Raw genomic sequence first — 27,513 nt, forward strand, 5'->3', positions numbered from 1 at the left:
CCTAGAAATCATTAGTTTTATGAAAAAGTAATATTCACAACAGGCTGCTCTTCTCATTTATATGTGGTAATCCTGATTCACTTCCCAGGAGAAAGAAATGTGATCACAACTGAATTCATTTGACCTGAAGGAAATGACATGCAATTGTTTTGTTCTGTCCCTTTATCCTCACACTTGTTCCCACTTGTTCTGTTAGAAAGAAGGCGGGCAACATTCAAGTGGGATATCTATTACAGTGGACTAACGTGAAGGTGTTCGTATTAGACATGCATTATGATCTCTGAGCAAGCTTTTCAATTTCATTGGGAAGCACTTTCATAGAGAAATCAACAAAAACTAGAGGGTCATCCATGTTTACAGAATCACCTGTAAAATGTTGTTAATACCTATTATCAAAAAAAAAAAAAGTTCAGCACATGGATGGAAACCATTCACTGCATGTATATTTCTCTGTATATTTCTAAATAAGAATGACACTGACTATAATTCTCTCATAGTCAATTTTATCATTGCATTTTAAGAGCTAGGGATAAAAAAGGAAGGCAAATCTTTAAATTTCTACTGTCCAATTAAAACCACGATACTTATCATGACTAAAACTAAAATTAAAACACCTATTAGACAATTAGCCATGAAGTTTATTCAATGTGATTCGAATGGTTCTAAATTAGACTTTCTTTAGTTACTTAAGAAACCATTAATATCCTGTTTCCACAGTTAAGCCATGTGTCTTCTTTTCTCATATCTATTAAAATTTCTCATCTTTAAAATACTGAATAACAAATGACTGCTATAAATATATAGTAGTGATGTTTATGAATAAAGAGAGAAAGAGCTTACACTTGAGGTGATTTGTACTGCCCAGAATAGCTGAAGGAAAGAGGGAAGGTGTGAATAAATGATCTTAAATGAAAACAAATATGCTAAAAAACAGACATGCACACACAAAATGCTATGGGGGACTAGGTGTAGACAAAAATAAGATCATATAACTGAATGAAAAACAGGCCAAGTTAGAAAAAAACAACAAGTCCAAGCAAAAAGTTCAAGGTGTATGCCTAGGCCAACAAGGAGAGATATGAGAAATCATTCTTTCAATAATTATCTTCAGGTTAGTTCTTTTCTTATCAAGTATCTATGGATTATAGTGACAATGTACTTTGCCAAAAGCCAAGCTTCTAAATTTCTATCACAAAATCTGGAACTTCAGAATAATAAAATTGAAATATATACATATATTACCAAACCCAATTTTAATATTTATTCCCTTGAAATTTGTTTTGTTTAAAAACTACATATGTGAACTTTTTAAAAGTGAAAAATTATGAGCCTTTTTCTTATATTAGTTTTTACATGTTTTACTATGAAGTTGAAAATTCATTATTTGGGTACTTTTATTTTTCATAAAAGCAGTTTCATTTACATTGAGCATCTATAATGTATTAGAAATTTCATTTATAAGATTTATAATCCTCTTAAGACTCTTACAAAGGAGGTATTATAAACTGGGGTCTAGAGAGGTCCTGTTTCACATAGATAGTAAGAGTGAAGATTCTAACCATTTCCACAAAGTTTAAGCCCCGTGCACAGTGTGACAATGTTTCTAAAGAAAGTGGAACAACCATAAAACTAAAAGGGTTTAACATGGATAACTTGGATATACTTAAAAAGTATATAACTATAATATACAGAGGTTATCTACACATGCATCCGTCAACCATTAAAACCACATTAATACACATATGTAGCTTATCAAAATTAAACAAAAAAAATTAAACACACATTAATGAAATAATGCAGTGATTTTCCCTAACATAAAAATCATCATCATTATGTAATAATGATCAACTATAATGATAATTCACAAATTTTTATTTGGCTTCATACACTTAGTGCTTTTTAAAATTTTGCTAAAGGATTAACCATAAACAGACCATTTTTCTCATATTTTGTTTGATTTGTCCCTTCTCATGAAACTATAATCTCATTTACCCTCCTTTAAATCCAAGATTACATTTGAGAGAAAAGTCGTTATGTGGACCAATTCCCAGCTCTGGCACATAGCTAAACACCATGGTGCCAACTTTCCAGATAAACTGACAGGAAGTAGTGTTTCTTAATTGTGTTTCAAAGCACATAATTTTACAAGATATTAACAGATGTCCTATACACAAGAGTTCCATGATGAAATAGGTGTGAGACATATAAGATTCAACATCAAATAGGTTTGAGATATATAAGATTCAACAGGCAAATATATTGTGTGTTCCCTATGCTTACTGTGCTTTGGACTAACAACACTTTCTAATGAAGATGCTACATAATCCTTAATAGCTATCACTATTATTTCCATTTTATAAGTGAACTTGAAAACAGTGAAGACCGTCACATCCTCAAGGACCTACAGTTCCGTCAGGATCAGGGTTGCTGCTTTTGAGTTTCAACTCTACTTTTCTATCATTGTTAACTGAGGCTTATGCTAAGCAACTGCAAAAGATTGTCCAGTCAATAAATCGCGGAGCCAGGATTCCGACGTAAGCCAGTTTACTTTTAAACTACTATACTTGAGGCTCCTTGAAGTAGGACTCCTCCAACTCACTAGAGTATCCCATTACATTTTGAAGAGGGAGATGGAATTGTTAGTGTTTTCAAATTTATTTGAACTTGAACCCGATTTATTGTACATCATCTACTGAAATGTCATAGAGTTTGAAAATACCTTTGTGAAAGAATATCTTCCCATAAGTTAAAGCATACATGGTTCTCAAACCTGTGAATGAGTTAATCTGATTTTTTTTCCATAGGTATGGAAACATGATATGTTTTATAGTTATGACCATTTCCTTAAAGCAGTTCCACTGTGCATGTTTGTCATGGTCATTTTATAAATATATCACACAGATTCAATTTACGATGCACAAATATTTGGATGTTTGTGTTTTGAACTCTGGCCTAAATGGACTCAAGTCTCAATTCCTTATTCCAGCTGGTGAACATCTCAGTAAGTAACATAAACACAAAAGTAAACAGGAAAGAAGTCATGTAACCAATGGATAGCTTCTCCAAAATTAGTTTCTACAGGTATAGAACTATTCTGAAGTAAACAAATGAGGGGAAATTTGTCATCTTATCATTTCTCTAGTTTTCAAAAGATTGTCTGCAAGGTGTAGAAAGAGGCACAAAAATAGTGCACTCATTTTTTCTCATTTTAGGTTGAGAAGTTGTTTTAAAAGATGCTCATATTTTAATTGGTATAAACAACATCATCATAAGGTAAACTGAAATTTAAGATTTTTTCCAACATGATATCTACAATAGATAAAAATCTCAGTTCTCTTTTTTATATGGGAGCACAAAAATAAAAGAGAAATAATCTTAATATTGTATTTAAATTATGGTATTTAAACTGTATAATAGGAGTTTCAATAAAGACTTTGTGAACCAATATGAGCACAGTTTCTGATTAACATTTTAACTTTTCATTCCACACACATCATAGTCCTAAAACGTGGAAATAACCAGAGAGAAATAAAAGAGTTTATCTTAGTAAGGGCATTGTCTGAGAAAACACATCAATCCAGTAAATTCAGTCCAAAATGAAGTCTTTTTTTTTTTTTTTTTTTTTTTTTTTTTAAGATTTTATTGGGGAAGGGGAACAGGACTTTATTGGGGAACAGTGTGTACTTCCAGGACTTTTTTCCAAGTCAAGTTGTTGTCCTTTCAGTCTTAGTTGTGGAGGGCGCAGCTCAGCTTCAGGTCCAGTTGCCGTTTTCTAGTTGCAGGGGGTGCAGCCCACCATCCATTGCGGGACTCGAGGAATTGAACCCACAACCTTGTGGTTGAGAGCCCACTGACCCATGTGGGAATCGAACCAGCAACCTTCGGAATTAGGAGCACGGAGCTCCAACTGCCTGGGCCACCAGGCCGGCCCCAAAATGAAGTCATTTTTAGCAATGTCGGTCTGTAAATAATCAACCTGAATAAACTCAACACTGACTAAACTCGATTTTTTGATTAAAATCAATATGCTATATACAGTTTTTTCAATTGGATAAATACAAAGCAAGTGACATTGAATTTTAGTGAGATACACACTAAAATGTAAAATGTAAAGTTCTTTCCAAAAATCATTAATTAAAAAAAATTTTAGGTTAAAACATTTCAAAAATCTCAACAAATTTGAAATTCAGATTTAACTGGAAACGTATTTTATCTAGCAACCCTAACACTTTCGAATCTACATAGATATTGAAAAACTCCAGGAAGTTGTTAAAATGTGAGGTGCAGAATGCATGCTGTGCAAACCACAGAAGGAGCTTTGCTGAGCGACATGATCAAAGTAAGAACGTAAAACAGATATAATAAAGTACACACAAAGGAAGCTTCCATTTTTACATCAGCAAGGCTATGACTAATAAAATTGAGGACTAGGAGTAAGTGCAGCAGAAGGGAAAGGTTTCTGAGCAATGTCAGGAGGACTATCTCAATTCTGGCTCAGCTGAGTAATTTTAGGCAAAGATGATAACTATCTTCTGTGATCTTCCTTTTCTAGAGAGTAATATAACTAAAGAGGTTTTTTAGCTCTAAATGCTCTCGGAGACTAAGTTGTTTTTTAAAAGCCCATCCTCATTCATCCATAAAGCCTCTGTTTCTAAAGAAGACACTTTTAATTGGTATGGTAATGGAAATAAGTATAATCCTGCGCCACAATACAAGAGAAACAATGTCACTGAAGGTAAGGCCAAGTTTGTTGTTGTTAAATTTTGGATGAATTTAAAAATAGACGTTGACTTTGTCACCAATAGACTTTCATTTACTGTTCATATGGAAGGGTTTAGATTGAAGGTATATAACCAGACATAAGCCCATATCCTAGCCTTTGATACCATAAACATAAGGTAAAGTATAGTGAGTTTCTACTCCTCTTGTTTAAATAACAGGGGTAACTTTTGCTTTTGCAATTTCCCTTAAGCTCAAGCAACACACAGAAGCAACACTCACAAAACAACTAAAATCTAAAGCCTTGTCCTAATTTTCACAAATGTTGTAGAGGTATGATGCTTAAACAAAGAGTAGTAGAAAATCCATTTAAGTTTTTATAGTATCCTGACAATGTTCTTAGACAGAAATGACTGAGAAATGACATTTGGGCAGTTAAGGAAGAACGATGGTATGATAAAGTAGATAAATTGACAATGACAGGATCATTACGAGAAAGATTATTTTGTCCTGATTAGTCACCAAGCTAACTTTAACTTTTAATTTGAAACATGCATGAACTGAAGAACATGGAAATTATTGGAATTTGGCTAAGTGACAGACCTGAAAGTGAACGAGGTCTTACCAGTGGCCTTAAGAAAGTTAACTAACGTTTCTGAGACCTGGAAGGACAGATTCAATAGTCCGATGGATGCGGCAGACAGGAGAGTTGCTCTCCACTCCACCCCACGCCTAGTTTGCACATGTCACTGCCCTGCAGTAGAGAGTCAGGCTAAGGACTACAGTTACCAGATTCCCTTACAGCTCTGAGGCCAGCCGGAGACCTCTCCTTTGCCAAGGGGAAACACCCACGGGAGACTTGAAACAGGAAATGAGGCAGAGCTATGTCTCTGCTATTTCTACTGCCAAGCACAGTTGTGGGGGTGTTTGTGAGAGTGATTCTGAAGTGTTTTTGAAATCATTTCTGGAAGTTCATCCTCCAGCCTGCTCTTCCAAGACTTGGAACAATTCTGTAAACACCTAATTCAAACCCGTTTCAGTAGGGTTCCTGTTTTCTGTGAGTGAAACTTGATGAAAACAGAGAGGAAAGGTTCCACTCAATATTGCAATGAAAACTTTTTAGGCTGATATGACTGCCATTTCCTGTCCAATGTATTTTTTCCCCCAAAAGACAGTAATGTGAAGCCCTTACACATATTAAATTCATGTTTTTGGAGCTGAGTATAAATGAATAAGAATTAATAATAACTAACTCCTTCTCTCCAGAGAAGGACTAAAGATCTCCTGAATTAGCTTCCAGGGGTTATATTTTGTATACTTGCCTGCCACAGCAGCGTCCAATTCATCTTCATCCAGGGATTCCTGTGTGGTAAAGTCTCTAAAAGGAGACAATGGATAGGATGTGTTGAGATTCAAACCCAACATGAAGTTGTGCACCTTTCCAGCACGTCCTTCTCTGGTATTGAACAAAGTTGAATCACTCATGACGGCCATTATCATACGATGCACCCAACCTTCTTGATTATCATTTTGATGTTCCCTTTCAGCATCCTCATTTTCAGTGCCTAAGGCAAAAGAAAAGATGATCGTACGGATGCCAAAATTTATTTACAAAAAGATCTTCTTTGGGCACTTGAATGTTCAAATTAACAATGAAACTCTATGGCTTTTGACTTAAGAAATGTTTATCTGCATAAATGAATATAGTAAATATTTCAGTTAGTCATTTATGTCCTTAAATTGTTCTTACTTTACCCTATACCTAAGGGTAGTCTAAAGGTTGTATTCTTGACAGTGTCACTTGGTGAATTCCTAGATTTCCAGGCAAACTTTTATTTTCCCCTTTCTCCCCTCCCTCAATCCTTTTCTTCCTTTCCCTGTCTACACACACACATACAAACACTCACACAGTCACACAGGCAAAATCCACAGTATGCAATCCTATCCTCTTCATTTCTTAAGTTTCCTTCCCTATCCTGTTTAGTAAACTTCCAGAAATTTTGCAAACTCAGAACAGACAACTGAAGGATTCAACATATATTTCCTACTCAGTAAATACCCTAGGAACTGTCATTTCTTTCCTGCTTATAAAGTTTGGGGTTTAAAACCCTATAATTTAAACACATACTTTAAAATGTTTTAAAATTTAGCAACTTTCCCAAAGAAGCAGCTTTAAATGACTTTTTCCTTGAAACCTATACACATATCACCACTACCCAGTTCAAATGACTTTTTCCTTAAAATCTGTACACACATCACTACTACCCGGAATCTCTGTTGTGTAGTTATTTAGAGTATTGGCTCCACAATCAGATTGCCTGGATTCTAATCCTCTCTCCCCTGATTACTAGTTAGTTAACCCTTCTCAGCCTTCATTTCCTCATCGGTAAACTTCGTAGGGTTCATAGGGTTGTTGCGACGATTACCTGAGTTAGGGCATTCATGTACATTTGTTAGGAAAGTGCCTGGCCCATATTAAATTCTTAATAAACACTAGTTAGGAGCAGAAATACTCGTAGTTATAGTAGCAGCTGTAGAGTCATACTTATGTTCATCACCAATATTATCCACTCATAATCCAAATCTGAAAACATGGGAACATGGGAGGGTGTGATCCCACCTGCCTAAATCACTTCTGTTCAGATTTCTGGAAACTCTGTATATAAATATATATAAAACTTGTGTGTGTGTGTGTGTGTGTGTGTGTGTGTTTGTGTGTGTTGAGAGAAAGGAGAATCTATGTTCAAACTTCATAATTTCCAATAAATGTTAACTAAATACACATAATACCACATAAATATTCACAAAGATTACTTTAACTGAGTAAATCAGTGATCTTTCTTTCAGGAACAAATCCAAATGACTACATATTCACACACATACAAAAAAGACATATTCTTATCTACTCCCACACTTTTCTAATGCCAACGATGACAAAGAAAATCTTTTGCTAGAACAAATCAGGATTTAAGGTTAATGATTTATGTCTCCATTTACACAGGATATGAATAAGATATTCAACTATTACCCAAATATTTGGAGCAGCTGCTCCATTATCATCATCATCATCATCATCATCATCATCATCATCATATTTATTAAATAAACCCAAGTTATGTAACAGCAGAGGATCTCCTTTCTCTGTGATATATTAGTAGTAGGTTGGTGCAAAAGTAATTGTGGTTTTTGCAATTATTTCTAACCTTTTAAACTGCAATTACTTTGCACCAACCTAATAAATGGCATCATTTGTGGAACAAACACAGCAGTCAACAGATAAATGATATCCATTGCTTATTAGCTATAAAACTAATAGTAAAGTTCTATTTTATAGCCTTCTTCAACTCAAAGCCCTTTGTATACATTTGCTAATTTGATGATTACAACAATTCTGTGAAAGCAGGTAAAATGATGCCAGTATAGATTTGAAAAAACTAAAGTTGAAAATGACTAAAGATCTTGCACAAAACCATATGCCTCAAAATGGAGGCACCTTGAGAGAATGAAAATATGAGTCATTGGGAGAAAATATTTGTAAAAGACACATCTGATAAAGGACTGTTATCCAAAATGTAGAAAGAATTCTTAAAACTCAACAATAAGAAAACAAAGATCCCAATTAAAAAATGGCAGAAGACCTTAACAGACATCTCACCAGAGAAAATATACAGATAGAAAGTAAGAATATGAAGAAATACTCCACATCATATGTCATTAGGAAAACGCAAATTAAAACAACAATGAGATAACACCACACACCTATTTAAAATGCCTAAATCCAAAACACTGACAACACCAAATTCTGGTGAGGATGTTGAGAAGCAGAAACACTCATACATTGCTGGTGGGAATGCAATATGGTACAGCCACTTTGGAAAAGAGTTTGAAAGTTTTTTACAAAACTAAATTATACTCTTATCATATGATCCAGCAATTATACTTCTTGGTTTTTACCCAAAGAAGTTGAAAACTTATATGCGCACAAAAATCTGAACATGCATGTTTATAGTAAGTTTATTCATAAATGCCAAAACTTGGAAGCAACCAAGTTTTTTGTCCATTCAGTAGGTAAATGGACAAATAAACTGTGATAAATCCAGACAATGTGATATTATTCAGTTCAAAAAAAACAGCTATCAAGCCACAAAAAGACACTACGAAACCTAAGTGCATGTTATTAAATGAAAGAAGTCAATCTGAAATGGTTACATACTGTATGGTGCCAACTATGTGACATTCTGGAAAAGACAAAACTATGGCGACTATGAAAGGATCAGTGGTTGCCAGGGGTTGGGGGGTGAAGGGCTAAGAGATCAATAGATTCTTAGGTAATAGACTCTTACGGAATAGAGGACTTTTGGGGAAGTGAAACTACTCTGTATGATACTGTAATGGTGGACACATGTCATACATTATTGAAAATGTATAGGATGTACAATACCAAGAGTGAACCCTAATGTTTGCACTTTGGGTAATAAGGATGTGTAAACATAGAATCATTGATTGTAACAAACGTACCATTCTGGGATACTATGTTAATAGTGGGGGAGCTGTGTGTGTGTGTGTGTGTGTGTGTGTGTGTGTGCAGGGGATATATGGGAACTCTCTGTACTTTTTGCTCAATTTTGCTGTGAATCTAAAACTACTCTAAAAAATAAAGTCTATTTAAAAGGAAAAAAATGAGTATTAACAGCTAGTAAGAAATCCTTGAAAACATCCTAAATATCATTCTCCAATCTAGGCTGGTACTAAAACCAAAGCAGCCATATTCAAAGAGTCCTAGAACTTCTCAGCTTTTACGTAACCAGATAGTACTGCAGAGGTAATCAAATGTACTGATCCTCTTTAGCGATTTACTTAGTAAGTGCCAAACCATTATTACATCTACTTGATAGTCCCTAAATCAATACAGAAGTAATTCTAGGAATGCTAGGCATATGCGGTCTATACCCTTTGTACTGGCTAGCTCCCTTCATTAAAAGTTAATTCAAAATTAAAAAAAAAAAAAAAAGGACCTGAAGAACTAAAAGAATTACATTTAAAAATATGAAGGAGCCAGAATTCAGGCTCAGTTCCTTCCAGGACAGTGTTCTTTCGGGGCGCCTGCCTACTGACTTGGGTTACCACATGTAATTAGGAAAATTACTGGTTGACTAAGGCAGCAGGATAATAGGCAAATAGGGACTAAAGCTCAGATTGGGCACCACCGGCCCAGCCTAGTGACTGATTGAGAGCTTCATCTGCCCAAGGAAGGTACCCTTTTCAAATGTTTACAAGAAGCTGCACCCTGACTAAGCTGTGGGCCTATGGAACTGATTTCCCGGAGAAGGCACCTCTAATTTACAGACTCATCTGATGAGGCAGTCACAGCACTGCCATGAAAAGAGAATTTTAATTTTAGTGTTCATTCAGCAAGAATAAAACAGTTTCTCCCAGTATATTACCATGGCGGTGGGATTCACTGGTTTTTGGTCAAGAAAGTACTTGATATCTTCTAAAATTTCTATTCAAACTGTAATAAAACGTGTTCACTTGGTTTAAAATCTTCTCTTTGATGTCTGTGTGTTGGTTGTATTCTGTTTTTTGCCCTATGGGGCATGTTTGTACAAATGGTGGTGTCAAAACACTGTGTCTAAATGTAAAATCACTCCGCTTTACCACGTTTACAACAAATATACCTGATCCTTACCTTATCCCTGTCCTAACTCCATCACTGACTATCCTGATCCACACCAAGCTGAAATCTGTCTTGTCAAAATGTAAAGGAACTCATTTATACTACAAAGTAATATATGTAACAAAAAGTTCTCCATAAGTACACCCCTCTTCATCACGGCTCCCTACCTACCAGAAGGAATACCGGCAATGGGATAAGGCTCAGGATCGGAGGGAGAGTATAATTTTTCACATGTTACTTAATCATAAAATTTTTAAAGATAAAATGTTAATTTTTTAACATGTGTAAAAATGCTCCCAGATCACAGTTTCCAGGCTGAAAGTCCAGTGCTCTCATCAGACTTAAAACAACATTTGGTATTTCTATGATCTCAGTTTGTTCTCCATTTATTCAAGTGATATTATTTTTGAGGTATTAAAAAGAAAAGAAATAAGGGCTATTCATGTGTTGCATATTTTATTACACATACAGCACTGATTCTCTCTCTGAATTGAGATACAATTTTATTACTCAGTACCGTAAGCAGAGATTTCCATTACCATCTTGAGTGAGGGAATCAGAGGGAACAGTCATAATCCTTTCCTAATGGACTTCTGCCACAGACAGTCCCAACTCTCTTACCTTTGGGTTCTTGTGATTCATCGTCGCTATCCGAGCTATCATTACTCACAATATGCTTTGCTGTAATATTTTCTGTGGAAAGAAAACAAAACAATTGAAGGACCTCAGGTGTCAAGACTCACAATTAAGTTTACTATAAGGAAGTAATCTCCTCAAAACCAGAGTGAGATTTACTAGATTTACTAATGTAAGTTGAGGTCAATTTAGTAAATCTCAATTTACTATATTTACTAGTATTTTCAAATTTCTCATTGAAAAACAAAATGTCCTAGGACATGAAAGTCTAGTTTAAAATTTAAAGGGACAATTTTTTCCCTTTCGTGATTTAAAGGGAAGAATTTTTGTTTACCTTAATCTGACAGGAAGAATAACTTGATTACAAGAAGCTCCTTGTTATACCGAAAAGGCGTTTTTTCTTTGATTAAATATGTTTAAGTGGTGTTTATAAAGGTAAATGTAGGGTAAAACCAAAACGTATAAGGGGCTACAGAGCAGTTTCATCAAAATAAATGAAAGCTACTAATATAAGGTATCTTCTAATTTTCAATAATACTGAAAATCATCTGTTGAAATGGTCCTTTTTTACGTATCAGAATTTTTTGATTCCTCAGAACATATTAAGAGAGCAGTCATAAAAACTAAAATAGAAGCCAATAACAACTGGTCATCTTTTTTCAGGTAAAAAGTATCTAAATTATGGAATACACAGCTTATTCTTACAATCATCATTTATAGGAAAGTCAAACTTCTTTTGTACACATATAAAATCACTTCCTGCAAATCACTTTTTTCTTCTAGTAGTGAATAGATTTTACTTTTAATTTTAAGAAACTGACTCCAAATTTTTCGTTTTCAGTGATAGAAACATTTGGGGGCTTTAAACTCAGACAATACAGGTATAAACTTTGGTTTCCCCCTACTACTCTGTGTATGTTCATTATACCTACATAAATGTCAGGTACATAAATGATCAAGATTATATGATGTAAGTTTTAATAAATGCTTGAGGCATCGATTGACTTTTTAAACTTTTAGTTTTAATTTTACTGGCATAATTACACATAGGAAATTCAATAAAAGAAAACGTTCACAGGCTAATGTTATTCATTTCTTTTCATGACTCACACAGAAAGTAATTTTGTCCTATAGAGGAGGGGGCATGTGAAAAAATGGTCCACTTCAGTGTCATGTGTGTTTCTGGACCTACATGTATTTTAGCAGGACAAATTTTCTTTTGTTAAGTATTTTTGGGGGTCATATTTGATACTCTCATTTAAGAAGATGGTTCACAAAAGTACTTTCTTTATCTGGAAGTTTTTATGATATAAATAGCTACATATTCTGAATTTATCTATTTGCCATCACTATGGTATAATGTATAGCGTCGTCTTTTCAAAAGCTTAGATTGTTCACAATCAAAACTCATTGAGAATGCAAAAAAATTCATTTCGAGTTATCTGATTATGGTCCAATTTACCCTCCAATCTTTCTTCAGAAGGGAGGGGAAAGAAAACTCCAAACCACCTTTGAATACCCCTTTAAGAGGAAGGCTTTAGTTGGCCAACAGATGAAAGAATCACCAGGAGTCTTCAGATTCCCCTCAGTCACCTCTCTGGTCTCATTTCTGGAAACCTTTCCCTAATCTGAGATAACACACATCCTGCTGACCTGGGTTCTCAAGTTCACAATATTCCTCCGAAGCTGCCAAACCATTGGCCTTAAAGGGGAGGTCTCACAACAAAGAATATTCTCAAGACTATTTAGTATAAACATTCTCCTTTTCCTAGGTCTTCAGACATTGTCTCACCCACCTTCAAATGTTATTTCAGTTCTATTTTCTTCCTGCCTTAGGAGGAAAAAATAACAAATCCTAGATTTCTCTGTATTATGCAACGGAGAAAGAGCACAGAGAAGCGAGCCACATCACATGTGGTACTTTTATTCTTTTCTGTTTTCCTTTTTTCTGAAATCTTCACATAACTTAGAAAAGACTTAGTTATTTCCACAAAATCAGAGTTGAGAACATTATATCTGAATCATCATGCTCATTGAAATAAGTTAAGTCAGAGTATTTCAGCAAATATAACTTTGCTTTGTAGTTACCCTTAAGACAATGTGGCTCTGTAGTTAAGAAGTGATGTACATATTAATTCCTAGGAAATATTTAGATTGATTCAACCAAATTATTGATAACTTTATGACAATTACAATTTTTAAGATGATTTAATTTTTTATGTCTATACACGTTACTGAAATATATCAATGTTGCATAATTATTATGAACGTAAGCATGTTTTCACAATACCTAGTTCTTCCTCCATTGTAGAACCTTTATTCTGTGATCTGGAAACTCCCAAGACTCTGTTGAACAATATAGAAAAGGCACTACCCCAGACACCTAAAATAAAGCAAAACCAGAGAATAACTTAGAATGCACCAAGCTTTAAAACAGTCAGACAAACTAATGGTAGATTTTTGTATCACTTACCCATTAAGAAATGCAAGGGGTTTTCTTCATACTTCTTCACAACTTTTCCCATAAAAAATTTGCTTCCAAATAAGTCAGGAGTCATGAAAGTACCATATTTAGCCATGCCGATCTCATATGGACTAAATTCAACCCAATCTGAAAACATTAATAAAAATTCGATCCACTAATAGGAAAATACCACAGAGATGAGCACTGTTAAAGATCCCTTCAATAATGCCATAATTATTCTCATTTACTTATTTTTAAAAAATTTAGATTAATTACATGCCTATTAATGTATATGGCATTGTAGAGAAGTTGGGGGAAGACAGCTTATAGATGAATAAGATGAGAACACAAAAGGATCCCTTCTAATATGCACAAATTAAATACCTTTTTGCATTTAAAAACTCAGGCATCTTTTAGAAATCCATCTTAAAATTAAAGAATGGAAAGCTGAAAACTGTTGACTTATATTTAAAATCCAAGCTAAACTTATTCTGATAATGCAGGCAGACTATCAAAATGAAAGAACGTGTTTCTAACACTTACCTTTTTTGCATCTTGCCTCAACTTTGCTTGTTAACCATTCTTCTAATTTACTAGAGTACAAGCCCAAGGTTTCATGATGAATATCTTAAGAAATGCATGGTAATAGGGTCAATAGTGTGTGCTTTCTAAGAGCAGAAGCTCTGGAGCCAGAACCCTGGGTCCAAATCCCATTCTGATGCTTACTAACTGTGCAACCTTGGGTAGATGACTTGTGTTCTCTGTCTTAGTTCCTTAATATATAACATGTGAATAAAATCCTTGTGAAATCCTTGTGAAGATCTAATGAATTAAGAAATGTAAAGAGCTTAGAAGAGGGCATGGCACATTTTAATCACTCAGCAAATGGTAGCTATTATTACGTTTCACGTATGTCCCCGGCTATAATATGTCTAAGATTTATCTGAATCTTAATGTATCCAAAACAAATTCCAGGTTTCAGACTCCCACTTCCTATACTTGCTACAGTCTTCCCCTTCTTGGTAAATGGCACTACTTTTCATATATTTGTATCACTATTCATGCTTTAGAATTATCCTTAATGGTTCTCTTTCCCTTACATTTCACACACGAGTATCAAGTTCTGTAGGCTCTACCATCAGATATGGTTAGAAACTGACTACTTATCCATGTGTACACCATGACCATACTGGTACAAGCTACCATATTCTTTCCCTTGGATCTCCACAATAGTCTTCTAAAATGTCTCTTCTCTATTCTCCTAATATCTTTTTGATACCCAGTAGCCAGAATGAGTTTTTAGAAACAAGTCACAGCACACTAATGCCAGCTGAAAGCTTTCAAATGGCTTCCCATTACACTGAAAATAAAGACACGGCTGACAAGGCTTCGTGATGGTCTAGTTCACACTCCCTGCCTGCCCACATGCCCTAACCAATGCCCATCACATTTTGTCCTACTTAGTCCACTTCAGCCATACGAGCCTTCTCAATGTTCCTTGTAGAGGCCAAGCTCATTCCTACCATGGTGCCTTCATGCTTGTTTTCCCTTCTGCAAGTATAAGGATCTTTCTTCTCAACCTTTAGTTCAAGGTCTTTGTTGACCATCCTCCACAAAGTCCCAACACCATCCAGTCTTCTGCCCTCCAATAACCCTCTGCCCTCCTTTATTTTTACTTTTTTCAGTTTTTCCCTTTCTGAAATTATAACATGTCTATATGTCTTACCCAACAACCCCAAATCTAAATAACTCCAAAATCCACAAGATTTTTTTGCTACGCATTTGGTGGTAAAACCTGACCTGAATTCATTTAGCAGAGAAACCAGTCTTGAAATGATGTAAGGTTTAATTTTGTTTTATCCCACACAATCATAATATTGATACATTCATTCTACTGAAGAAATCATTCTATTTGATTATAAGATTCCAGTGGGGATATTAGGTAATATACAATCTATGTGGTTTTTTTTAACTTTAAAATCCAAAATATTTTGAATTCCAACATATCTGTCCCCTAAGTTTTGGAAAAGGAATTGTGGATGTACATTTGTTTCTTCAGTGGTACATCAGAACATTCAAGTTTCATGAAGGACGTCATGAAATCAGAATTGTGATGAAAACACATTTATCATACATTTTAGATCAAAGCCAGTGACACATATACCCTTCGTCTGAAAATGATGTATTGTGTAGTGATTTACATGGAGTTAGTGAGACATGACTAATGATGAATTAGAGGCTGTTAGGAAAATTTCTATATCACTGGGAGTTATTTCCTATCTCTGAATTTCACACCCCTATCTTGGCTACTGAGACATAATAAAATTCTGGTTCCTGCTTCTCTAGTGATCTTTTCTTTATTAATGCTGTGGCTTATGCACACAATAGTTACAGACAATCTCAAGAGGTAAGATTTGCTGTCTAATCCTTATTGAAGAACTCACCATGGTAGTATTTGACTCTTTTTCCTTTGCTGTTGATGTGTAATTTCAAACTTGAACCTCTCTCCTGCACTCCCACTACCCTTTTTCAACTTCCTGTTGCCCTTTAGATGTGCTGTCATGACATCTCACTATACTTGCCTGGAAAGGAATTCATCACTTCTCCTCCCAGTCCAGCTACCTGTTTCTATAAACAACGGTTATCACAACCCAGAAAAACAAAAAAATAAAAAATAAAAAATTCTTTGAGATGAAAGCATGCATATCAAATCATCAGTACATTTCACCAGTAACTTTTAGGCTTTTTATGTTTTTCTCCTCCTCTCTTTCCTTATCAGTATCTCCCTAATTCCAGGACCTGATTACAAAAACACAGTGATATTACTGCTTCCAGTTTCTTTCCTTTGAATCACCAAAAACACTGCTTAAATAATTGTATTCCCCTATCCCAAAGCATTCACTATTTTCCATTATCATTATAATTGAATAAAAGCATTTGTGTGTGGAATTCAAATCTTTCCATAGCTTGGCACTAATGGTTTTCCCAAATATACCACCTACTCATCACCAGTTCATATCACGGCTAGTGTTTTTTTTCCACTATCTCCAAAGCATACCTTTGGCTTCCCTTCTGCACATTTTCTCATACCGTTCTACACAAAGATGTGACTTTTCACCTACACTTGACAGATATTTCTAAGTTCAACCTGAATCCTTGTTCCATCACTCTCATGAAGTCTTTTTTATGACTATACCAAATATCTTTGATATCTTACACTTACGTTAGTTTTACACACTAAAACAGACAATAATACTCTACGTGTACAGCTCATTAATTTTTCATATTTTATTTTTGTCTTGTTAATAGGATTGTAACTTTCCTGAAGAAGAGTATGGTAGTTTTACTCCCTTAGTGTCTGTCAAAGAACTTAATGTGATGGTGAATCCATAAGTTGGGCTCAGTAAATGCAATTTCCTGAAAAATGGAAAGTTTTAAATGAAAGTGTTAAATCTTATCAGCAATGTAGTGAAGTGGAGGCATGAAAAATATTGAACAGTTTAAACAACTAAAGTTTATTTGTTTAATATCTCCAAAAGGGGTAAATGTTTAAAATTATTCTAAGGGGGAAGAAAAAACATTCTCTGATATCGTCGAAGTAAAGTCGACAAAATTTCTGTAAGCTAGTAAGGTTCTTTGCCTTTTAAAAATATTAATTCAAATATTTCAGATTTTCCCTTTGAATATGCATTTTAATCTAAATAAATTTCAAAGGCATAAAGTATAGGTATATCTCCACCCTTTTTTTTCCTCAAGAACTCAAGCTACTTGAATCTTCATAGCACGCTTCTTTGAATATCTTTTCTGGGTACAAGATCCACAGAACTAATGTTTGATGGGTTTGTCCAACTCTGTTGAAAGAAACTGCTTGAAAGTCCTTATCACAGAAGCTTAAAAACGAAGGGTAATGGTGCATCTCTCATCTCAGTAACAATATCGCAGTTACACAAATGGCCCAAATCAGGCAAATACAAATCTTATTCATTTTTAAGATCCAGGCCTCTAACTTTTCTCATACAGCTTTCAAAGAACACTGTAATTTGCTAAGATTTACTGAAACTTCATTTGGGCCTGCCAATCTCATTTATTTAGCAAAACACTCTGAGAAGAGTCTCATCCTTATTTAACAGATGAGGAAACTGAGACTAAAGTGCATAGTAATATTCTGTTCTTTCTTGTGTATTTTTAATGATTATTGCAAATTTTCCAAACAGATTATAACGTCTTACAGAAGAGGGGCAATGGACTGTGGTGGTAGAGGGGAGTTCACGCTTAGCCCTGGCATGTTACATTCAGTAATCAAAGTAGGCAATTTTTATTTTTATAAAAAGAACAAAGAATTTTTGAGACCATTCTCAGCTCTGCTACTTATTTCTATATGGCAATATACAAATAATTTAACCTTTCTGAGGTTTTGTGTTTTTCTTTTGTCAAGCAGAGTTAAAAACCTCTCCCTCCTTGGGTTGTCAATATAATTGACACTTCTTGAATAAATAAATTGCAGGCACACCACATTTTACAAACTATTCAAAATTATTGCCTGAGAGTAGTCAGTTGAGGAAAAAAGCAAGACTTGGTAAAACGCAAAAGGATTCTGGATACGTTTGCTAACTGCATGCCATTAATGGTGCTTTAAGTTGATGGTGTGACTGATGTCTCTGAGATACTTTTCCTGAAAAAACAATGAACCTTACCAGCCACAGTCAAAATGTTACCCCACATTGCAGAGTAGGATGGGCAGAGGCCCCCAGAAGTATGTCACATACTTTTTTTTAGTTTCAGGTATACAAAATAATGTAATAGACATTTACACCATCACAAAGTGATAACCCCCCCCCCTTTCCCCAATCTACTACTCCTCTGACATCATAAATAGTTGTTACAATTCCATTGACTCTATTCCCTATGTTGTACTTCACATCCCGTGACCATATATATAAAATTATAATTGACATTCAATACTATTCAGCTTTAGCTTCAGGTGTACAGCACAGTGGTCAGGCATCCACACTATCCATGAAGTGGTCTCCCTAATAAGACACCCTACAAAATCTTTACATTAGTGATTATATTCCCCAAACTGACTTTCATATCCCTGTGGCAATATTGTGGCCAACTACCAATTTGTACTTTCTAACCCCTCATCATCTCCCCTATTCTCACCTGCCTCCCATCTAACAGCCATCAGTTTTTTTCTCTATACGTTATCTCGGAGACTTACTTTTAGAGCACAGAATGAGAAGTGAAGCTACAGAAGAAACAAGTGTTTACATCTGACATTTAGCAAAATGAGGCATTTTATTCACCAGCTGCCACAAGTATAGACTAGTGCTATTTAGGTGCTGAATTACAAAAATCAGAATAGTGCTTTGAAGGATAAACATATATCATGTTACCCAATTTAATACAAATATAAGCAGCAAGCAAAAGAATATGTGTTGCCTGAAAGCACTAGGCATACTATGGTGTTAAAAGTCTCCCAGAGATGAGGAATTAAAATTGAGTTATTGATTAAATTCATGATTTATTTTTTTATTTCCCTAATTTCAATGAAAATATATTAGTCATTAATTTCATGGAATATTCTCTATAACCAGAAAATCATCTCGCTTAATATTTTCTTATATCTTCAAATGTTTTTATGTTCCCATGAATATATTAAAATAAGGCATTGAAATTGCTTCCTTTAAAGAAAATAATTAGAAACCACAGGCCAAAGGTTCCAGGAAGTGTTCAGAAAAGAAAGTCACATACCTGCAAACATCAGTTCTGAAACATCGGGTTTGACATGCAGACAGGTGAAAAGAGGTAAAGGGCACTGAGCAGCATTGACTTTTTCCTTCAAACTACTCAAAGTAGTGTTCATTCTCTGTCCACAGAAGAAAGAAAGAAATGGTTTTAAATCTACAAACAGATATTGATAGAAAACTATTTTAAACAGTACTTCCAATCAAGACACTTCAATTTTTTCTAATAAAAGTAAATCTTATTCTAGAAAACTCTGGGTCCTGAAAAAACAACAAGAAGTAAGCTCTCTGAAAGTAATTGCCTTCATTCTAAAAACAGCCCTATCTTTGGGGACTGTGTCTACATTTGAAGTAGAGAACGATTTGGCAACTACAGAGCCCTGAAAGAATTTAGCCCCTAGATTTCCTGGCACAGACTCTCTCTCCCCTGTTTTTTCTTCAGATGAAATGTCACACTATGGTCAGGTGTCAAATGGGTGTGTTCCACGTGATTCAATATTGTCTGACTCTTTCCGGGCAACCTCTATTTTTCCTCTACCTTTAAAATATTACTTGTATTTGTCTCCTTATCTAAAAAGATTGCCATTTGGGGGAATGGGCAGTTAAGAGTTAAAATGCGTGTTTTTTTTTTTCCCAAAGAAAAGGAATACAAAACACTTCCCTACACATTAAAACGGATACACAGTTAGAATGAATTAGTAAGCACTAGTTTGAAATGTAGAAGAGCTGTGTCTGGCATGGACTATGTGCTCCGTTGGATGGGATAAGTTGAATCAAGTGACTTTTACAACACAATTAATATTTTGTTTCATTTAAACCATTATGTTATCCATGGTCTACTTGTAGTAAAAGGATTGTAGATTGAGCCATAGCTTACATTGTGAATTAGTGTTTCTCCTATTAGCATCCCAAATATGTCAGTAAAGGTGACAGGTTGTCCAGACCTTTTCTTCTTCCATAAAGACTCAACATATCTTTTAATTTTCTGTGGTGTGAGAAGTAAAAGGGGGTTATAGCTAACATTTTTCATTAGCTCCTTATTAATCTCTTCTGGCCCTTTCTCTGGAAAATCAGGGTGAGAATATAAGGTTGACATGTACCTGTAAAGAAAACAAAAGATAATTAATTCATAAAGATAAAGGACAGTGCATAGTCTCCAAAGGAAGCAGGCACTCTCTGTCATAAGAAAAATAAAAAAATGGTAGAAACAGTTGGTTAACTTAATGTCCGATTGATGATATTAACCCATTTAAGGAAAGAACGCATTGATCAGAAAGGAGCTGGTCCACAAAGGAAGCGAAGTAAAGGAGAGGTCTCAAAGGATACACTGGACTTTCCACGCAGTTTAGAGGAGAGAATGCTCTACTGGGCCTACGGTGCACTTTCTATTCTCCAGGAATAGGTACCTTGTCAGACTTTCAGAGACTAATGACACAACACATTTAAGCCATGTAAGTAAACTGACTTATCCGGATATGATGCTAGTCAAGCAATCTGATCATTTGACTTTTGATGATGCTTACCTCTAGCTAGAAAATGTGCTGTATGAATTATTGTGAATGCTGACAAATGTGGCTTTCAACTAGACAGACTCCCAAGCCTTATGAACTATAAGTCTCGGAATTTCTGAGCATACAAATCTGACAGTGAAATCCTGGAAAGGAACAGGACTTTAAGGTAAATTCTTTCTTGTGAAGATTCTCGGCCATCAGCCATCTGGCCACTTCCAGGGATACTAGAAATCACTGTGTGCCTTGGCACTTGATATCCAGACAATAAACATGCAGTTACCACCCTCCTTCCTGTAAACCAATGTCCCTAGAATGGTAGCTCTCATACTGAATATTAATTATTAGTTTACTTATGTGTCTCCCTTAAGTCGTGGCCTCCTACAGGGCAAACTTTGTTCATCATTTTTAACTTCATTGGCTAGCAAATGTGTGGTATATGGCCAGGACAGTTTTTTGAACTGTTGAACTGAGAGGACAAAATAATGAAAGCAACACGTGCTCCGCCACTTCATCCAACTAAAGAGAAAAGAGCACATATTTTAATCTCCTGTTTCCTTGACATTCAAATCAAGATGCTGGACATAATGGTTTATCTGCCTTTCAGGGAGGGGAGAAAACTAACGTCTGTTGTATCCCTGCTGTGTTCTAGGACTGTGTTGGTTAATTGCTTAAAAGCTGCTGTCTTGAAGACTTGCAGTAGCTTTTAAGTCTTCTATTTTAAAGATGAGGAAAGAGAAGATTGCTGAATTTAACTATGTTCACAGTTCACCAATAACAGAAGAACTAGAATTTAAAATTTCGTCCTCTCCCCTGATAGGCTTCACTTAAAAAAAATCTTTATTTTTTAAATTCAAGTTTATTGGGGTGACATTTGTTAGTAAAGTTACATAGACTTCAGGTGGACAATTCTGTATTACATCATCTATAAATCGCATTGTGTGTTCACCACCCAGAGTCAGTTCTCCTTCCGTCACCATATATTTGATCCCCCTTTAAAAAATCTTTGATATAAGATTTCAGTTCTTAGAGACCAAACTATTCCCATTTCACATTAAATTAGGATGCTTATTGAATTCAGAGCTTTTTGGAGACAAATTGAGAATAATTCTAAGTTAACAAATAGAGAGTGATGGTAGACTTAAAATGGAACACATGCTTGGCAATTTTTTTTTTTTAATTCTTAAAAGATCTTTATTACACAAGTTGGATTCCTAACATTTCCCACAAACTTGTGACAATGATAAATCAAATGCACTTACTCTAAAGTCCAGCCTGGTATTATCACCAAATATCTATAAAAAATATATCTTAGATTGTTTAGAGTTCATCTATTCCAAGGTTTACCACATGATTCATCTAAATCAACAAAGATCTGATTTTCTGAAAAGTAGGACTTCATCCTACTTTTCAATAAAAGCACACATTGGTGTAATGATATTGGTTTATATTTAAGGACATAATAAAAATAGGAAAATAAAACATCCTTTTGACTTTCTAACTGGTCAGTTCTGGAACTCTTCATTCTTTAGGTGAATGTTTCATTCCTTATGAGAGAACTAAGTTCTTTACTAATCTTACTACCAAGAATAATTTCTACTGCCCTGGACCATTGACTCGCCCTTAATGTATTAAAAATGTATACAGAGGGTGCCAAAAAAATGAATACACATTTTAAAATGAAAACTGTATTAAAATTGTAATACTCATTATGCCAATAACAAAAGATGAAGGTAATTCTGCAATTACCAGAGGTGTTCAAAGTAGTTACCATCAGAGTCCAGACACTTCTGATTAAGCCGAACTACTGCTTGAGGAATGTTGACGAAAGAGTCCACTTGTATATATTTTTTTGGCACTCCCGGTATTAGGTAATTCTACATAGTTTGGATTTTGACTTGAATTCTAGAATGCTTAAACCCAAGCCTGTGTCTCATGCCTCCCAAAGCATGAATTTTTAATCTAATGTCTAGTTACACATATATTTTTTACTTTTTTTACTTCTTATCTTTATTGTATGCAATCCAATTTTGCTTTATAACGAGACACATTAAATCCTTTCCTTAATGAAGCAGGGTGAAAATAAGGAAAAGAATCAAATGAACACTTAATGTCAATAGAAAATCAATTTAGCCACAGAATGATTTTTTTAAAAAGGTAGGTGAAAAGGAAATGATATGATCATGTTGCTATTGGAAGTTGTCATTTCTAACTATCAACAGGATGATGTAATTACTCAAACCTCATTTACATTATTTAAGACTTCCCTTCTATGTTTAGCAAGTCTTTAAATGAATCAACTTGTGATTCTATCAAGTACCTGTGCCCCATGGATTGCGTCCAGCAAGATCTGAAGACTCTTCTCTTTCCTTCCTCCTAATGTTAGCTATTAGGTCTAGATTAAGAAAATCCTTTCTCTGGGTTGGGCAGATTGTTCAAAAACTAGGACGCTGTGCCAGTTTCAAAGATAGATCTTTTTAAGAGGTCAAAATGTGTTTGGATGTCAGCCCAATTCTCTCTTTTTGTTCCATGTAAAATGATTGCAGTCCATTCCTGCTCTCTAAAAGTTGAAGTAAACTCATAAACTCACTCATTTACTCTCTCCCCTTTTTCTGTCTATTTCTCCCCCTCTTACAGAGCAGCTAGCTTGAGGAAACCAGCTCTACTGAGAAAAAGACCTAAATACCTCAACCACTGGCATTGGTCTAGTGCTCTATGCTCATTCAACTTTATGAACCCATATTCCTTAGAATTCACTAGTGTGAGTTGGACAGATTTTTTATGATATCCTTGTGGTGGCATCCAAGACTTCGGTTTTGGCTTTTGTTGATAGCTGAAAATGAAGTAGCAGGCAATGGCCAGTTTTCCTTAAATAGCTTTTCTTGCTTTCTTTGTTTCCTTGGTTGCGCCAAGGCAGAATTAAGCTATTACTGGCTTCTATGGACACACTACCATCTAAAGCACACAAACCTCACCCCAATTTGCAATTCCAGAATTAGGCCTTAATTTTCACCTCTTTCCGATGAGTGATTCCCAATTATACGATTCAAGTTTCAAAAACAAAGTATCTTGGACATAGCAGAGCCTCTATAAACAGTTATTAATGAATAAAAGGGTCTTCTATTTATCTATAAATCTGAAAATATTTACCTCTAATTTTTCAACATGTTTGTATGATGGGATACCTCATCCTCTCCATATGAATGCATTTTAGGCTAAGTGTGAAATTTTAAAAGCTAACCCATGCCAGAGAACAAGAAATTCTCAGTTCGGTTTCTGCCTCCAAATCACATAGCTAAGGTTTTAAAATATCAGTGCCTGACCCCTCAGGACTTGCCAAATTAGAAACTTCAGGGGCACACATTTAGAATTTCTGTGCTTTAAAACTGTCAGAAGTAATTCTCATATGCAACTACAATTTTGAATGACTTAAGAAGACTTTCAACATTTGTGAAGCAAATATCCTGAAGCCCTAAAGAAATTCCTAGATGAACTGTTCCCCCAAAATGCAGTTATTTATGCAAGTCTTCATTTAGTCATTAAAAATGAAATAAGTGCGAAAGATTCGTTAGTGAAAAGACACGTGTAGATCCCACCTTAAACAAGATATTTTCTCTAACATACATCTTGTTCCATTAGCCTGTAACCTCTTACGTGACAACTTCTGTTAAAATTGTTTCTTTTCTCAGTATTCCAGGAATTCTTCAGACTGAAACTGAAAGTTCTCATTCTTGAATTTCATTTTAGTCAGTTTAATGAATCGGGCCCAAATGTCTATAGATGTGGAACTGCCCTCATTTCTCTTTAGATGTGAATACCATACAAACACCGCATTCAACATCCAATAGCCTCTTATGATACTATCAATAAATAGCTGTACTGAGGAAAAGAGTTGAGCTGAGTAAGAGAACAAAGGATTACTGACATGATTCTCTTAGTTCACTCATGTCAGTTCCCTTTGTTGGCTAATACATATACTTAATGAATAACAAGTATCATCCAAAAATAATTTCAGAAGAAATTATCGCAAAGGTAGCAGCAGTTACAAGGGAAGCTTTTGCTCTACGAAAAATTCTCTTTCGTGATTGCAGAAAACTTTTTGGGAGGTCCAGGGCTTCTCCAGATAGCTCCGTATTACCTCATTTGTGCCAAGTAATGGTCATGTATCAGCACAACAGAATACTTACACAACACGGAGTGTAATTTGTTTTTCCAAGTCTTTCCGAATTCCTTTCTTTGAACTTTTTACCTTCTCACTCATAGTTTTCAAGAGAGAATTGTTAACGTGAATCATCCTGACCACCTTTTCTTCCGTCTCAGGAAGTGTCTCATCTTTCCATGGTTAACAGCATCACTTGTGCTTTTTATCTTGTCCTGTCCTATCTTTGCCTGAATCTTTTTCTATCCATGATACATCTATCTATTCCTTTATCTTCCATCTATCTGTTTACACTATTTTACCCACCTCAGACTTATAGAAAAATGCTCAAGTATCTTAAATTCTGAAAACAAAACAAAATCCCTTCCCTGGTTTCAAATTGCTCCTCTCTACTCAGTGCATTTTCCCACCTTTCTTCCTTTCACCTTCTATTTATTTTTCATTCACAATTTCATGATCAAAAGTACCCTTTATTTACTACATCTAATGATTCTTGCTAAAACCACTAAAGAGCTCCAAACCCAGTTCTAAGCTAAGCTTATCATAGATTTTTACTCTATTAAAATACCCACTAGTTCTTCAAGCACTATTCATCCTTAACCTCTGGAATGCCTATTTTATTTGACTCTCTTCTCTGATGGCTACTTTGTGTTGTCTGTTAAGGTTATCTTCCCATTAACTTTTGGAGTATTCTAGAGTTTCATGAATTAAAGTATTGGTGGTAATAACTGAAGTGGTACAAGTTTGTGAAATTAAGAAGTGAGGATGAAAGGGAGGTCCTAGAAGAAAGTCAACATTAAGGAGAAAAGTACTGGAAGTAGTAAAGACAATATGGAGGAGACAGCAATTAGAGAGGATGTAATAAAAATCAAAAGGCATAGTGAAGGGATTTGAAAAAGGGACAAGCCAATTTATGACATGTCTCAATCCCCAACCTCATCCTTCCTGACTCCCCACAACAGTCAAGAAGAATAAGAACTTCCTTTTGAACTTATATTTGGTTACTAGCAGAACCAGCAGAACCAGAAGTTAGGTAGTCTGTGTGTGAACACAGATAGATTGTAAGGATTTTAGGAGTGAGAGACTTTTAAGGAATAAATAAAACAAGACTAATCTTTGAGGAAATTACATATTAAATGGATAGAGCAGAAGTTTATGTATATATGAATGTGTGGCGTGTAACATTTAAAATTCTCTTAATTGCATTTTGTAGGACTTGGTTTCAGAATCCTGATAGGAGAATGTAAGACGTTGCCCTAAATTTATAACCAAAGCAATGACTAAATCTCTAAGCCCAAACACACACTCTTCTACCTCTAAATCAGCACTGAAGGCTTGGTCTGTTTATTAGATGAGTTTAAGAAAGTAAGCTTCTTGCAACGTATTAGTCAGTGATGGACCACAGGGATCTAGCAAATAGTGAACACAGAGAAAGGAAGCCACCTGAAGAATAACAAAATGCTTGAGTAGGCTAATTAATCTAAGGGTCCAGTTTTTTCCCCTGATATTACTCATTAAACAGGCAAGTGCTTGCTCTTCCGTCAAGGAAAAGAATAATATTGGGCTACATCCTTCTTTCAAAAGAGATAAATCATTTTGAGGATACATACCAAAAAAGTAGCAACCATGGTCCTAGGTTTTTGTTTTTAGCTAAAGAATCTGGTTCAAAATATTTAAGAAACTATATATTCGTTAAACGTAAACCTCTATATAGAATAAATAGCTGTCCATGAGAAGGTTATGGTTTAGTTGAAAGAGTCCTAGAACAGGGGATCAAAATCCTGGATTTCCATCACCACATAGTTGATTCCTTTCACCCTCATCTCCCTCCCTCCTCCCCACTTACCCTCTGGTAACCACTAAACTATTGCTTGTGTGTGTGAGTTTTGTTTCTTCATTTGTTTGCCTTGTTCTTTTGTTGTTTTCAGTGATATATAGATCATGTGTTACAGAATTGTACGTTTGAAAGCAGTATAACTTTACTAACAATTGTCACCCCAATAAGTTTTAATAATTTTTTTTTTTTAAATCCTGGATGTATATGCTGGTTCTGCTAGTAACCTTGGACAAATTATTTGGCTTCTAAGTCAAATGTTCTTTCGTTGAAAAATGAAAAAAGCTAATATCCATCTCACAGGATCAGAAGGCACAGAAATATTAAAATGCTAGACATATATAGTACAATATTGTGATAGATGAACTTTAACATGGCTGAGTGACTAAAAAGCCTTGTAAGCCAAAGTCAGACATATTGTAATGAGGTGATACTCTTATTTGAGACATCTAAGCAAGGACTAATATTTGATGTTCGATGTGCTTATGTGAGGTAGGCAAACCCAAAAGACTGTAGTATCTTCATTGAAAATGTTTTCTAAGTATATTTGTGAAAAGACAAATCTACAGTGTACAAATATTATACATTCAGATGTTTTTATTCTCTATCCAAGTTTAGCTGAGCTTAAATACATTCAAAGGATTAATTTCACAATTAGTTAGATACAAATTAGTGAAATGTATTGCATTTCTGCATTCAATAGTTGTTTTCTTTCTTCTATATACTAGGGTACCTTGCATTTCATTCTATTTGCCCTAAAGAAGAGTGA

At 35.0% G+C, this 27,513-nt stretch overlaps 1 protein-coding gene across 2 annotated transcripts in view; it reads right to left on the reverse strand.

The window, feature by feature from the left end:
- Positions 1-27,513, reverse strand: part of PLA2G4A (phospholipase A2 group IVA) — a 343,561-nt gene that overhangs the window by 17,618 nt on the left and 298,430 nt on the right. For both annotated transcript variants that reach the window (XM_081026434.1, XM_081026433.1), the window contains 6 exons: positions 20,121-20,343; positions 19,251-19,365; positions 13,506-13,643; positions 13,323-13,415; positions 11,018-11,089; positions 6,042-6,284 (listed from right to left, as the gene is read on the reverse strand). In XM_081026434.1, the coding sequence (XP_080882560.1) occupies positions 6,042-6,284; positions 11,018-11,089; positions 13,323-13,415; positions 13,506-13,643; positions 19,251-19,365; positions 20,121-20,343 (884 nt within the window). The remainder of the gene's footprint in view (positions 1-6,041; positions 6,285-11,017; positions 11,090-13,322; positions 13,416-13,505; positions 13,644-19,250; positions 19,366-20,120; positions 20,344-27,513) is intronic.

Source organism: Rhinolophus hipposideros (genome assembly GCF_964194185.1).
Source record: "Rhinolophus hipposideros genome assembly, chromosome: 19".
NCBI lineage: Eukaryota > Metazoa > Chordata > Mammalia > Chiroptera > Rhinolophidae > Rhinolophus > Rhinolophus hipposideros.